The sequence below is a fragment of the Vidua chalybeata genome, chromosome 2 (genome assembly GCF_026979565.1).
Source record: "Vidua chalybeata isolate OUT-0048 chromosome 2, bVidCha1 merged haplotype, whole genome shotgun sequence".
Taxonomy (NCBI): Eukaryota; Metazoa; Chordata; class Aves; order Passeriformes; family Viduidae; genus Vidua; species Vidua chalybeata.
The window spans coordinates 19,796,913-19,812,207 of record NC_071531.1 but is presented as its reverse complement, the minus strand read 5'-3'; the positions used below and the strand labels follow the sequence as shown (position 1 = coordinate 19,812,207).

Genomic DNA, 15,295 nt, shown 5'->3' with positions numbered 1-15,295 from the left:
GAGATATAGAATTAGTTACCCCTGACCAGTCAGCCCCCTTTTTCAGAATTTTTATTCTTCATTTGACATTTAATTTAAAATCTGGTCTGATTTAGCCTGAAAAAGTAGTAATAAAACCATAAAGTGTTCCATCTGATAGAGGGTGAAATCAAGATGTTATTTTCAGTTAGGCTTATTCTCAAGCCTATGACAGAACCATCAGCAGCTCCTGACTTCCTACTGAGAAAGCAATGAAGACAAAGCCAGGAATATCTTGACTTCAAAAGCAAACTATTATTCAGAAACAGCATTTATCTCCCTAATTCAGTGGGATGCAGCAGATAGGATTCAAAATTTCTTTTAAAAATGCACTAACATTTTATAAAGCTATTAATATACATGTAGCCACATAAACTCAGTCACTGCAGAAAACTGTGCCAGACCATGGGGATCAGCCCTGTAGGCTGCCATGAGGCTGTGGAAACTTGGTTCTCTTACTGTTAATTAAAATTGTTTGATACTGGCCATTTTTGTCAAGGTGCTCATGTGTCTATATTTCATTCCAGATCCCTTCAGGTCTTTTTATTCCTAGCATGGCTGTTGGAGCCATGGCTGGCAGGATGGTTGGGATTGGAGTGGAGCAGCTGGCATATCACCATCATGACTGGATCATCTTCAGGAACTGGTGCAGACCTGGGGCAGACTGTGTCACACCAGGACTTTATGCCATGGTGGGAGCAGCAGCTTGCTTGGGTACGGTCTCTGCTGGTCATTGTTTTGTGTGTGACCAACCCTGATGTTTGGGGACATGCTCTGGAGGGCCCTGTGTTGGTGTTAGCTGTTTGTGTTGGCATTTCTGGGTGCAACAGAAGCTGAAATCAAGACGCAATGGGCTAAAGAATGGGCAGCTTCCTCTACTGGTTGCTCCAGTGATCAGCCAGATAGTCAGCAACAGAAAGGCTTCCAGTCATCGATGCCTACTCCTTGTAGTCTGCCAAAAAGCAGAGAAAAGGAAAGAACAAATTGAAGTTAGGCTGTAGGTTTCCAAGCAGGAGTGCTTTTGTTTGCATTTTTTCCATTTGATGTAATGAAATTCACTGTAACTGGACTAAAGCTACTTGCTTGTTTAGACGGTGCTCTCTCTCAGTGCAGGAAGAAAACATCCCAGTTTTTGCTAAATTTTAAGCTACACAGATGCAAGAATTTTGAGTCTTATTGGCTATGTGTCATGCTGTGGTCAACTGAGCTGTATTTTGGTTTACATTTTGATCATAAGCCAATACTGGATTACACTCAATCAATAGGATTTATTGGTTATAACAGCAGTGATCTGTTAACTATTATAGCAAGACCATTGAAAAATATCTCGCGTGTCAAGTTGCTAGCCATAGATGCAACAAAAATGTTACAAGCATACCATCTGAGCATGTTTTGACCTGATCATATCTTTCCCCTTGTGTACTTGCATATTCTATCTCCTTTTGTTGCTGTTATTGATATCATCATCACCGTATGAAAAAATAGTGGAGAGGCATAACACATGTGTATAAGTAATCACATAAGTAATGTGATTGGGTAGGTTTGAAATTGAAAATGTACTCAAGGAAGAGCTGGAAAAATTTCAGATTTGGATGCTCATACTGGAAAAGCAGGATCATTTGTGTGATCAATATAGAGGAAGGAAGGGTGGAATTTGCTTGAAAATTTAATGTCTGTAATTTAGATATCAACACCTGAACTTAACTGTCTTGATGAACCTCACAGTCAAAACAGAAAAATGAGGTATGAGAAAGATCAGTCTTATCTGGCAATACACATCTAAAACCAAGCAAATGAACAGATGAATTTGGCCTCAAGAGGGCCTGTTTTTATCTAGAGATTATAAAGGCAATCTGGATCATCCCTTTGGATGTGAACACCCACAGCAGTGTAGACATTTTTTAAAAAGCTGGGATGAATCTTACTGTCCAAACAAGTAAAGCACTTCCTCTTTACAATAAATGATCTTAATATTCATTATATAAATAATGCACAAAAATTTGGCTCTGATGTTGCAGATGATCTGCTAGTCAGCATAGGATTATAGAAGCATAGAATATGCTGAGTTGGAAGGGACCAATCAGGATCATCAAGTCCAAATCCTCTTCATGCACAGAACACCCCAAACATCACACCATGAACCCAAAAGAATTGTCCAAATACCTCTTGAACTCTGTCAGGCTTGGTGCTTTGACCACCTTCCCTGGGGAGCCTGTTCCAGTGCCCAACCACCTTCTGGGTGAAGAATCTTTTCCTTATATCCAACCTAAACCTCCCCAATACAACTTAATGCCATTCCCTCGGGTCCTGTCACTCGTCACCAGAGAGAGGCATCAGTGTCTGCCCCTCTGCTTCCTCTTGTAAGAATGCTGTAGAACAGAATGAGGTCTCCCCTTAGTGCTCTCCAGGTTGAACAAAGTGACCTCAGCCACTCCACAAAAGGCTTCCCCTTCAGACACTTCATCATCCTCATGGCTCCCCTTTGGATAGTTTCTAATAGCTTAATTTTTTTATTTTTTATTTTTTTTATTTTTATTGTGATGCCCAAAACTACACACAGGACTCAAGGTGAAGCTGCACTTCTACTTTTAAAAGGTTCAAATTCAGGTGCAGTGGTTTTTAATAGTATGGTGAGGCATACAGTGGAATGCCACAGCTTGTATGTAAGCTCTTCTGTACCAAAGACTATCTTGCCTAAAGTAAGAGAAATGGAGTAAGTATTAAATGATCCTTACTCTGGTATTTGCTCTCAGCTTTTCACAGTCAGAAGTTTAAGGCATTTCTCAGATGAAATTCATATCTGCATCATAGCGTTAAGTAATCATCAATCGAATATTTCTGTATGCTGCTAGATAAAAAGATCTTTTAATGACCTGTTTCTGATTTTTCTCATCTAAAATGGGGCTGTATTTTGAGTCCTAAAAATAGCAGATTTATTACATTTACCTTTTGAACAGAGGCAAAGAAATGTTACCTAATAATTCAGAGATACATACACACTTGTCCTCAGTTATGTGATTATTTTTATCCTTTAATGTAAACTGAAGGAGCAAGGAGCTTGCTTATGAAATTAATATGGAAAGACTAGATTGAAAAATACAGCTACAACCCTGCCTATGGCTGCATGCCTGAATGGCCTCAAACCAAGTTGTACCCAGTTCAAACTGAATTACTATAGTGATATCCAAAGCAAGGGTTTAAGCTATAATAACATAGCTCTTGCAGTGGTCCTAAGCTGTTCCAAGGTAGGATTTTGTAACCATGTTGTGCCCAAAGATAATACTCAGCTTTCTCTTCAGCATGACTGCAATAGACGAGCTGGTGTGAAGGCCATCTCTCCACGTTCCTACCTGCCTTAGCCATGGTACTTAACTGGTTCTTGGAGTCATTTAGAGGGCTAATGGCAGGGTTCAATTTTACTTTCTCAAGTATCCCTTAAAGTTGATTTTTTTGGCATTCTTTCTGGTTGTGAAGCTCTGTCTTTTAGCATTCATTGTTTGCTTTTCAATGCTAGCAACTTTGGCATGAGCAAGTTCCCTCAACCTTTTTGATGAAAATTGCAGTAGATGAAAAATACCCTTCTTCAGAGAAGCAAGCCTAAGAATATAAAGGCAAAGTACTCAGAATAAATAATTACATGCATTTTTGAGTGTAAGGCTCAAAAATATAAGTGAGTTGCTTAGTATGTATACCAGCACTGAGAGAAACTTGAGTCTTTTCCTTGTTGGCAGGTGGTGTTACTCGAATGACAGTTTCTCTGGTGGTGATTATGTTTGAGCTAACTGGAGGCCTGGAGTACATTGTACCTCTTATGGCTGCAGCTGTCACAAGCAAGTGGGTGGCAGATGCCTTTGGGAAAGAAGGGATCTATGAAGCTCACATTCATCTGAATGGCTACCCCTTCCTGGATGTGAAGGATGAGTTCACCCACCGCACCCTGGCAACTGACGTGATGAGACCGAGGCGTGGCGAAGCTCCTCTCTCTGTGCTGACACAGGACAGCATGACGGTGGAGGATGTCGAGACACTTATCAAAGAGACCGATTACAATGGCTTTCCAGTGGTGGTTTCTAAAGACTCAGAGAGACTTATTGGATTTGCACAGAGACGAGAGCTGATCCTTGCAATAAGTAAGTAGAGTATCAATGTCCAAAAGATTGATTTTGAAAGGAGTTTAGACAAGATAGGAGGTTAACAGTGTTATTCACCTTGAAGAATGGATAAACATTGGATAAAAGCATCAAATCTAACTTTTTCTTCAAATCTGACTTTTACTGGTTAGTTTTACTGGACATGGAAACTTTTCTATTGCATCATACCACCTGATAGAAATTTGTGGGCTTTGCCCTTGTGGGCTTAATTTTGCTGTCACGCAAAAGAGTGACAAATAACAAATAAAATTCTTCTAGAGACAACAGAGAGAAACTCAACTCGTATGCCAGAATTTTTGTCAGAACCAGACCAAAAGCCAGTGTAGTGATGTTTCTTTCTCTCTCCATAGGCTTCCAGAAGCATTCATGAACTGGGGCATTCATGAACTTTGGTCACCCAGTGATGAACTAGCCTGTGCTCCTTTCTGGTGCTCTGTCTCAGTTTTTCCTCAGATGCAGGCTTTTAGTGCTACAGGTCAAAGGTTTTCAATGCACAATATTTTTTTGGTAAAGATGGGTGAATTTTGTCTGGCATGCAGTGGATAGCTGGCTGGTTGCCTGAGAGCCCAATTCCAGGTCATTAAAGATTTTGACTGTCAGGACCTTTCCTGGTTGATCTGATGAATAAGTGGGGATTGAAGAACAAGTGTATTGGATGAAAGCAAGTTTTTCCACCTTTTCTGGACCCAGGGCATCCACAACTGCAGAGATCTGCAAGGCTGGCCCACTGTCTGCTCCCATTTCTGGCAGTGCTGTGGTGTTGAGAGCCAGCTGGGCAGGCAGGCAAGATGCCATCTGGGCATGGTTGCCTTGTACTTTGCAGGGGAGTGAAATGTCTTGTATATCCAAACCTTCTTGACTTGGATTTATTCTCTGCATGGTTTTGTTTCATCCCTGTTGTTCAGGCACCTTAAAAAAGCTGTTATCTCTGATGGAAATTCACGTATTTTTCAGACAAGAAAATTAATAAATGGAAAATTTGGGTTATTTTTGAAAGCCGCTTTCCAGCTCACTTCCCACAAAGCTAAAATAAAAATTGAAGTCTTTAAAGCACATGTTTTAGATGAATTTAGCCTACCCTGGGTCTGTCTTTTATACTGCCCATGCCATGTCATGGCTTTAACACTTGGTGCCTTCCTAAGTTAATAGTCTTTTGCACCTCCTTTTCAGGAAGGTATGTCAGTGGGAAAATTGCATGGACTGAAGATGCAGAGCCCTCACTTTAAAATCAGAAAGATCAGAGGCTGCTTGAAGTGAGTCAAAGAACTTTGAGGAACTGAGTCTTTTGTTTCAGGTCATAAATGGCAGTGTGGCTGAATGGTCTTGCCAGAAGATGTGAGAAAATGTCAGGCTATGAACAAAGAAATCAGTTAAAATTAAACTCAGTAAACATTTAGATCAAAATGTTTTCCTGTTCAAAAACTGTTTGACATCTGCATTTTTTAGAGGAAAAGGTACTGTCTCCTGATCAGTTCTAATTAAGAGCATCTTTTATAGGAAATGAGACAGAACTTAGATTTAAAATTAAATTATTGCACGCATAGATGAGTTTTTCTAAAATCCTCAGCCACCAGTGATCTTTGGTAACCCTTTTCACCTTGGGCTGAGTGTGAGTGCTGTCATTCTGTGCTGACACTATGATAAATGGTTAATCTTTCCAGTATGGTTTGTGTCCTTGTGACTTAAAATCTGGATTTAGTTTCAAAAGACATGGTATATGGTTCCAGTACAGAGCAGGGCAAAGCATGCTAGCAACCTTTTGAATGCTAATCCTCTTTCTCTGAAGTTGCTTTGCCTGAATTTCAGAGTTGGTATTGTTGATCACTACCACAAGGGTAGCTAATGTGTTATGAACCTCCACCTCAGCTTGCTTCATGGTTGTGATCATGGAGCCATTACACCAATTCTCCTTAAGATGGTGAAACATCTCTTATTCACCTGTTCAGGTTCACCTGCTCAGCCTGACAGAGATACTGGAGTTACATCTCAGAAAAGCATAAGCCCCATCCATGCAGCACTTCAGCCAGGGAATGAGGTCTTACCAAAAACAGAGTCAGGCCCATTCCAGTATCTCTTCTTTCACCAGTATCTGTTTTTTCGTGGCATTGTGCCCTGCAGAATGCCTCCTCAGTTTGAACTAGCTCTGATACCTCTACATAAGAACACTTGGCACTTCATAGAGACATGGTTTAAATCAAGAATTTCAGCTTCTTTCTCAGGCCCAATTAATTGTGCATCAGTAGTATGGTGGTCCAGGGAATACTCTGGGGAAGTACTCCAATTCCCTCACACATCTGCCTTCTTCGATAAAGGCAATAGCTGCTGAGTCTTGCATCAAATATCTGTTTGCACAAACCTATCTGCCTCATGATTTACCCCTACAAAATTTCTTTCCTACTGAGTGCAGCATGCTTTATAAATGCATCACATACCTTCAAAGTGAATGGCAATGCCATTTCCAATTGCTCAGCAGCATCCTCAGGAGGATTGTGTCCTTCCATTGCTCCTTGTTGAGTAGGTAGGCAGGTGAGGTGGTAGAGTCACCCTCTGGGAAGAGGTGTCTACATTTCAGATGACACCTACTTTACAGTCTTACGGAGGGGAGTTTTTGACACTGTAAAGCTTTTCTTAAATTTGGACAGCTCCAACTCCACCATGCAAAAGGCAGAGCCTTGGACAATAGCCAGGTGGCCTGTATATGTATATGTATATGTATATGTATATGTATATGTATATGTATATGTATATGTATATGCCTGTATATGTATATGCTTTTCCCAGTGTGGAGTTGATCAACATAGTTGATATAGGCTGTGAAATGTGAACCCCTGAATATGCGAGACTGTTTCACATTTGGGAGAATTAATTCACTCTCTAGCTATGACAAGAGCCTGCATAGATTGTTCTGTAAAACCAGACATTGTCATCCATTTGCTTTGCTCTTTCTGTTAATCTGTATCTGTTTTTCTTACCCACTGACTGCAAAAATGATCTGCTCTTCCGTTTTACCTTTACTCACACTCCCCCATCCAGTGAGACTGCATACAAAATCCACCATGTTTCTGATGCCACTGTATTTACTCCATAGTACTACATCATTCAGATTTCTCTGGAGAGGTGTTTGACATGGAAGAGTGAAATCATGGCTTTGGCTAATCACTGTTGTTCAGGCTCACTGCTGCCTTGGGAACAGCAATGTGGTAACCAAAATGCTTGGCCCTATTTCTTAGGGTGCAGCTTTGGGAAGGAAATACCTAGCTGTCAAAGGTTTTTATCAAAGGGTGGCAGTTACCTTCAGTTTGATTAATGCTACCTCTTAGCACAGATCATGTATCAAAGAACTATGCAGGCATATTCACACTTGAAATTGGATGTGTGAATTGAAACAAGCTGAGACAAAACTAACATCATTCCTGTAAATTGCAATAGGGCTTGTAATATGTGGGGTGAGAAGGTTAAGAATCATATACTGTACTGATGTTAGGTTTGAGCCAGCACTGCTCCAGTTCCAGAAATATTACAAGACAATGATCGGTAAATGCAAAAAAAAAAAAAAAAAAAAAAAAAAAAGCAGCTGAAACATGTTGGAAAACATCACTGTCTACATTACAAGTCACAGGAGCAGGTTTCTCACTCTGATTGATGGCAGAGAGTTCCAAGAATATTTACATATGCTTGGATTATGAGTTCAAGAGCAGAAGCAACCTATGTTAATTGAAAGCAATAATTTAACTATTTCCAAGAATTTATTAAAAAAATAAAAAGTTAAACCCTCAGAGCCAAACACATGATATGCTTATTCTGGGGAGTGAAAAGTTGTCTGTCATTTGGAAATCTGTTTGGAAATGTTTATACTCTGTAGTGTTGAGTAGAGATGAGGTAAACACTACAAAGAAAATAAAGTACTCTGATGGTAAGTCTTGGGGCATGCTTTAAGTAAAAGGCTTATACTGATCATGCAATCTCCAGATGTACTGTGATGTTCACTTCGTAGTTTGATCAAAGTATTAATGATAGCTTTTGAACTTCTGAAAATGGTCACACATGTGCTGTTTACCCCTACATTTTTCCTCCTTCTACTATTTTCCTTTAAGTAGAAAGTTAATTTATTTTTCTTTTTTAAAATCTAGATATGCAAACTATTTAATGCATTAAGTGTAAACGCACAAAATTTACCCTGCATGCCAGTGAGGTGTGCTGATGTAGAAAAACACCCACACCGCCTCTGGATCCCTGGAATGGGAATTTGTCTTTCCCCAGCATTGTGTTCATAAATCTGCTCACCATGTCCACATTTTCCCAAATCCACTGAAAAGTTCTTCTTCAAGCCAACTGGGAACTTACACAGCTGTTGACTCCACTCCTTCAGGCATGTAATAAAGTTTCTGTTGTGATTCTCACAATGGAGGAAATTACATACAGTGATTTGAATTCGACAGAAATTGGATTAGTGAAGTTTGTGAAATGCAATGAGCTGCATGTTTATTCAGAAAAGCGTTATCCCAACCAAGGAAAAATACGTGCCTATAAAAATATCACATTTGCTTTTAGGGAGCAATGTCTCAAGGAAATTCAAGGTTACTCAGTGACACAAATTTCTGGGACTTCAGTACGCTAAAGACAAAACCAAACCTTGCTTTCCAAAGGAGGAATTATTTTTTTTTATCAAACTTAATTCCCTATCTACACCAATTTTTGTGCTGTACAGAGAATGCGAGACAGCGTCAGGATGGGGTGGTGAGCAACTCCATCGTGTACTTCACCGAAGACCCCCCAGAACTGCCACCCAACAGTCCCCATCCGCTGAAACTGCGGCGTATTCTCAACCTGAGCCCGTTCACCGTCACTGACCACACACCGATGGAAACTGTGGTAGATATTTTCCGAAAACTTGGACTCCGGCAGTGTCTGGTGACTCGCAGTGGGTGAGTAGTTGACAGTCAAGTGAATATTTTTATTTTGTCTTATTTTGTGAATGGATGAATAAGGGAACCTCACCCATGTCTCTCCAGAGCAGCAAAAGAAGTCAGACTCAGAACCAAAATGGTGCTTGCAGGGTATTATATTTCATTCTGCTCTCCCAAATCCTTAGTGTATTCTCATTTAGATAAGGTAAAAATAAATACAAAATAAACTGTTCTGACTTCCACTGTCATTCAGTTTTCAGCAGAGGCAGATCGGGCAAGCAGTATTGTTTGCAAAGAATATGTCTGTTTTGAGACATCCAGCTAGATTGGATGTTTGTGAAAATTGTGATAAAGGTGTCACTGGAGGAAAATTACTCTGTTCACCTTTCTTTATTGGATACTAGAAAGGTGTATAAACCAAAGGCCCTCAAATAACAGCTGAAGGAGGTGAGTAAACATTAAATTAGGGGAATAAAAAGCTGTACCATGTGGACTAGACGTAACATCCCACAGTTCCAATGGAATTTGAGATATTTGGGCATCATGGCTCATCCCAGGATCTAGTGATAGCAGGATAGCCAAACCACAGCCATCACTTCCAAATGTGGAAGATTAAAATTTATTCTTCTGTTAAAGAGTCTTTTTGTTATTAAAAAATATTGCATATCAGTTGTTACTGTCAATGCAGTGTCCTCAGCATTAAGAAAATAAGAACCATTATTGGGACACAGGTAAAGGTTCTGATTTTTGGTGCCTGGCTTCAGAAATTTATATCTAGACTTTTAGAAGTTACGTGAAATGAAAGGTGGAAAAACTATTAACAATGACATAGTTTCAATATTCAGCGCCTAATGGTCTTCAAGGACTGGAAATAAAAAGCCCTTGAATACTGAAGGTTATGAAATTTTTTGACTCTTGGGGCCAGACATCCCATAGGCCTCATCTTTCTTGACAGATATAATTCATTTAGGTTCATATAAATGAGAAATTATAATTTAAATTTGAAGGAATTATGCTGTCAGGCAGTGAGAGTTTCAGAAACCCTGTGCTTTAGCTTACTTTATGTATTGCCAAGCACTGATACCTTGGGTTTGACTGCTGGTCCTCACAGCCTGAGCCTAAAGAAACTTATTTTGTTGTATGAAGTATTAGTTGTTGTAGCTCCTCACTCAGTTATGTTCCCAACAACAAGAGGGAATAAGCCAAAGTATTTCACTTAATTGTCATGGCTGGGGTAGTAGAAATACATGAGGTGAGAATATTTTTATAAAAATGTAATAATTGGGGAATACATGAGATGGACAGTACTGTATGGAAACACTTACAAATGTCCCTTGGGAAAAATTTCCCGAGGGAAAAAGTCTGGATGATCTATGATATTGTTGACCTTTCACTTCCTTTTCTCCTATAGGAGGCTGCTGGGTATCATAACTAAAAAGGATGTATTAAGACATATGGCTCAAATGGCAAACCAGGACCCTGAATCTATCATGTTTAACTAGACTGGTAAAGAAGAAGAAAGTAACCCCACAGGAATCCCTTCTAGATTAACACGAAGGCTGTGTTTCTGTGTTTCATCTTGCTTAAAGAGAAAAAGGTAACATATATGAGGAATGGCCTGATATGCCTCTGACAGAGGGAGTGGATGCAGGACAGCACTTATTTAATGAGGAAGGCAGTTTAGAAGCTCTGAGCAGCTGCAGACTTCAAGCATGTGTTCCTTAATGAGGTTCCTGACAGCTCAATTGGAGCACTGGTGGGTGTAAGTGATGCAGTGCTTGGAGACGCAGAGCCATGAGCACCAGCGGGAGGCATCAGGGTCATAGGAACTCTTGAGGCAGGTGTGAAGAGTAGCAGACACTGTTTATGTACAAGCTGCTAAGAGATAGAAAGGTTTGTGTTCCAAGCCAGAGAGTGTAGATGAGTAATGTCAGTTTCTTTTGCTATGTAATGGAATCATGGCTATTTGTTTGCTACTGAGTTATACCATTTTCATGATGGACAAAAATTGGCATATTTATAAATTAAAGACTTTGTCATCTTCATTTATTTTGTAAATGTTTAATGAATCAAGAATGGAGTTAAGTCTTAAGAAAAGAGTAAGATTATGCCTCAAATCACTTTAAAATATAGTGTCCCTTGCTCCCAGCTTTAGTCTTTTGAATTTTATACTGCTTAGCATTTCTGTCAACCAGCTTTCCCTTATAAATTTTAAAATGGGATTTATTTGTAAGAATTTATTATCTCTCTATGCAATTTTGCATACAAGTACTGTAAAATTTAGTATTTTGTGGTTTGCTGTGGTAACCAGAGAAAATATAGAAGTTCATAAAATGGTTTTCAAAAGCACTAAAAGGATGGTGGTATCTGTCTCTCATCAGTGTTAGTGACAAGAGGTTGAATCCCTCACTGTCTTCCCTTATGTTCATTACAATTTTTCACAAATGAATGACATTCTGCATTGATTCTTGGTTGTCTACTTAGGTCCTTTTTGTCATTGCTCTTTCTTGGCATTTCTATGTACTTGCCAAGAGATTGCTGAAATTAATTTAACAGTCATATTATTCTGTAAGAGATCCACTTTTTATGCACTCGTCAGTCATAGGACTGTAGAATTCCTCTCCACAGCACTGTGGCTGGATAAGACCAGAAGGACTGAGAATGCAAATGGTCATAGGAAAGCTTTAAGTATTTATCTGTTTGCACCAAGAACACAAGACTTACCAGACCCTGGTAGAGACCTCTAAGTCACTCAGGTAAAAATGTTAAATTTTCCTAAAACCCTTGTTCTAGTCCTATGTGAGATGAAGACGGTCAACCCTTTAGTCAATACTGCTATCAGTAACAGAATACCAAATTGCACTCTCTGTAACACATAATTCACACTGCCCTTGCTTTATAGATGCAAACTTAAAGATTGGAGAAAGATTGTGCTCTGAATTCTCTTCAGATCTCCTGGTCCCTTCATTTAGGCATCTAAGACCTCTGGTGTTTTTGCTCAAATTCACCCAGATAATGGGTGGTGCTTGAATGGTCCTCATGGACAGAGATGACCTTCCATGCCAGAACAACCTGTTGCTTACTCCAGCCCAAACCCAGACTGTTGATCTAACATGTAGGCAATGCCCATGATTATTGTGTCCCTGAACTGAGAGAGCTACTCAGGTGCACCCTGAGTTAGATGCCGAAGTTCTATGTCACAAATTCCTCCTCTTATCTCCAGTGACCCTGCTTCCTTCTGGCATATGTCCCACTGCATTCGCATGGAGTACGGCCTGAATTGCTGAAGTAAAAGAAACGGAAGTAGAGGGACAATTTTAATCTGTTAAGTACTCTACTTAACAATGGTGTTTGCAACAGACTGACATAAATACATGTAGCTCTGGCCAAAGCCCATAAATATTTCAGTGTATACTTTTTGTTAACTGAACAGCTGCAGTACAATGTATTATTAAAGGGATATTATTAACGCTATGTAAACTATAGGACTGAGCAACCCCTTTCTTCTGAAAATAGGAAATAGAACATAATGTGATTATTTCTTACATTTTTCTGTGAAGCTGTCAGCAGCCAAACTCATAAAAAACCAAGTCAACAACAATGCTCATAAACACTAGATTTCCTCATTTGAACAGAGATGCCATCATAAAATCAGTTCATTCCCACAACTGAATCCAAATGGGGCTTTATACAATTGTCAGTCTCTACCCATAACTTCTAGAATCTAAGGGATGTAGACTAAGCTAAAAAGGCTGACTTTTGAGAGCAATCTCATTCTTGGATTAAAACTGTGTGACCATGTTCTACTTTCCATGTTTGCTAACAGCAACCAATATAGTGTATCAACACTGAAAAACATTATAATTTTATGAGAAAAAGACGTGGACTTGCCTAACTGACATTAATCTGGCTATGAATACAAATTCACATATGTATTGACTTGTCTTATCAGGTTAAACTCAATCTGTGGTTATGCATAGGCATGGACTTGTGTGGTTAATTCCCATTAATACCCAGAGGCCTGATTTACTCAAACCAAGTCACCCTTGTGATAGCTTGTTGATTTGCCTTATTAGACTACTTAGGAGGAGTCCTCAGGGCTTAAAAATAAGATCCAAAAAAACAAACATGGTGGTTTGTAGCAAGCACCAGCAGAAGAATTGAGATTTATGTGGTTACTGTGAATGCAGTTTGACCCTGAACTATCACCCAAGTAAAAGGCAGGTGTAAATGGGTGTACAGTTCTCTTCTATCAAACACATTCCTTTCTAGATGGAAAGCTTTAAATACCTAAGGGGTCAAGGGAAGAACCTTTGGACATGTAACCATGTAGTGCTGCTCCTTGTTCCAGTGTCTGTTCAAAAGATGTTAAACCAGACCAGGGGCTGCTATTTGGCTGTCCAGGAATGGCACATTCATGGCTAACTTCAGCTGCTTGGTGTTATCATCAAGGCTGAGGCTGATGCTAGAATAACATGGAGGGCTTTGAAACAGGACAGACTCTGCTAATTAGGAAACTTCTTCCATGCTACAGCCTTTATTGCTCTTCACACTGGTGTCTGAAAGGGAACACCTTTAATATAAATTAATAACATGCTTATCTCAAAAAATGCAGCTATGATGTAATGATTTAATTTATTTTCCCATAACAAGCACATTATCAGGCACTGTTTTCCATCTGAATTCCAAAATTTGTTTCAGAAGGTACTGAATAGACTCCAAGAGGCATAGATCTCAGCCCTAACTATTTATTTGAATGTGTAGAACTCAAGACAGTCACGTAACATTATCAATCTGAGTTATGTATTTTAGTATATACTGCTGACTTTATGCAACCTCAGTTCAGTCCTTCAATCAGTCAGCCTTCAAAAATGCCCAACTAAACCAAACAGGGGAATAAAAATCCTTGAATAATGGAGATTCAGTATTGTACCTTTGTTTTGCATGAACTGTGTTAAGTTACATTCAGCTTGTGAACTTGAATCAATCTGTACCGGAAAGTTTAATAATGAAGTACAGAAATGGATGACGTTAGAAAGACCCTTTGGCTGTCCCAGTGACACTAATTATTAATTGTTATGCTTTGAAGAAGCAGAAAAAGAATGTTTAAGGATTACAGAAGACTCACTGATTCCGTGTTTGAACGACACTATATTTATGACTATAGTTTTGCTTTGGCTCTGTTTGTTGTTTTGGTTTTTTTAATTGTAGAAAACAGTGTATATGTTGCACCTTATAAAAAACAATGTTTGGATTCTATTTTTTAAATAAAACTGACTTACAGTACTGGAAACATTTCTTGGATATCTTATTAATTAAAAAAGTATTTCACTTAATGTCTCTATAATTTTTGTTTCCTTTTCTCACTTTTAGGAATAACTCAAGCCTGAGTTCTAGAGATCTAGGATATCAGTTAAATTATAGGTTTGATAATATTAAGAAGGGAGTTAGTAAAGTTCACGCAGTGGACTTCAGAGAATCAGTCTTGACAGCTGGCTATTTTATTTTCAGAGAAAAGTGTTTTTTCTTCAGCATCAGAAATACCTTAGAAATCTAAAAAGAGAAGAAAAATCAGGTTGTTCTGTCTACAGTGATCATGAAACTTTAAAACTAGATGTTGTGAAGCCACTATGATATAATTTTTGTATATATTTTTCAATTGCACTTTAATTCAGAGCTAAGATCAAAGACTGAAAATGACAGGTTCAATCATCCCCATTTAATTGGATGAAACATACCGTAAATCTCTGTCAGAGGCTGAATTCTAGGTAGTAGCAAAGAATATGGGCTTGATCCTGATCAATACTAACTAAGGTGAACATGCCAGCAATATCCTAGCTCAAATTAAATTACTCATTTCGGAAACTGGTTTTGGGTGTCCCATGGCCTTCAACTCATTCCACTGATTGCTGTGCCCTTATCACAACCCAAAACACACCCCAAAACCCCAGGAGTCATCAGGAATGCATCAACTTCAATAAATAGTAATAATTCCTGTAGTTTGTATTTGGTCATGGGGTTCTGAACTTTAGAACTACCACTTGTGGTGGTGCAGCTGGGAAATGGAATAGAAAATGTTCAGAGGCATTCAGCACTGCTATGGTGCAGCTGTGCTCCACACATCCTGGCCTGCCCTCCATTCATCCAAACCAAGCAGCCTGTTATCATCCATGTGCCTTCTTTCTCCTTTAGGGGAGGCTCTTCCTCCACATCTATTTC

The 15,295-nt window shown here is 39.1% G+C and overlaps 1 protein-coding gene across 1 annotated transcript in view; it reads left to right on the top strand.

Annotated features, from left to right (window-relative positions):
• The window catches only part of CLCN4 (chloride voltage-gated channel 4), a 41,656-nt gene extending 27,287 nt beyond the window's left edge, over window positions 1-14,369 (top strand). The window contains exons 9-12 of the mRNA XM_053936139.1: window positions 546-732; window positions 3,750-4,148; window positions 8,878-9,094; window positions 10,488-14,369. Of these exons, the coding sequence (XP_053792114.1) occupies window positions 546-732; window positions 3,750-4,148; window positions 8,878-9,094; window positions 10,488-10,578 (894 nt within the window). The 3' untranslated portion in view covers window positions 10,579-14,369. The remainder of the gene's footprint in view (window positions 1-545; window positions 733-3,749; window positions 4,149-8,877; window positions 9,095-10,487) is intronic.
• The last annotated feature ends 926 nt before the right edge of the window (window positions 14,370-15,295 follow it).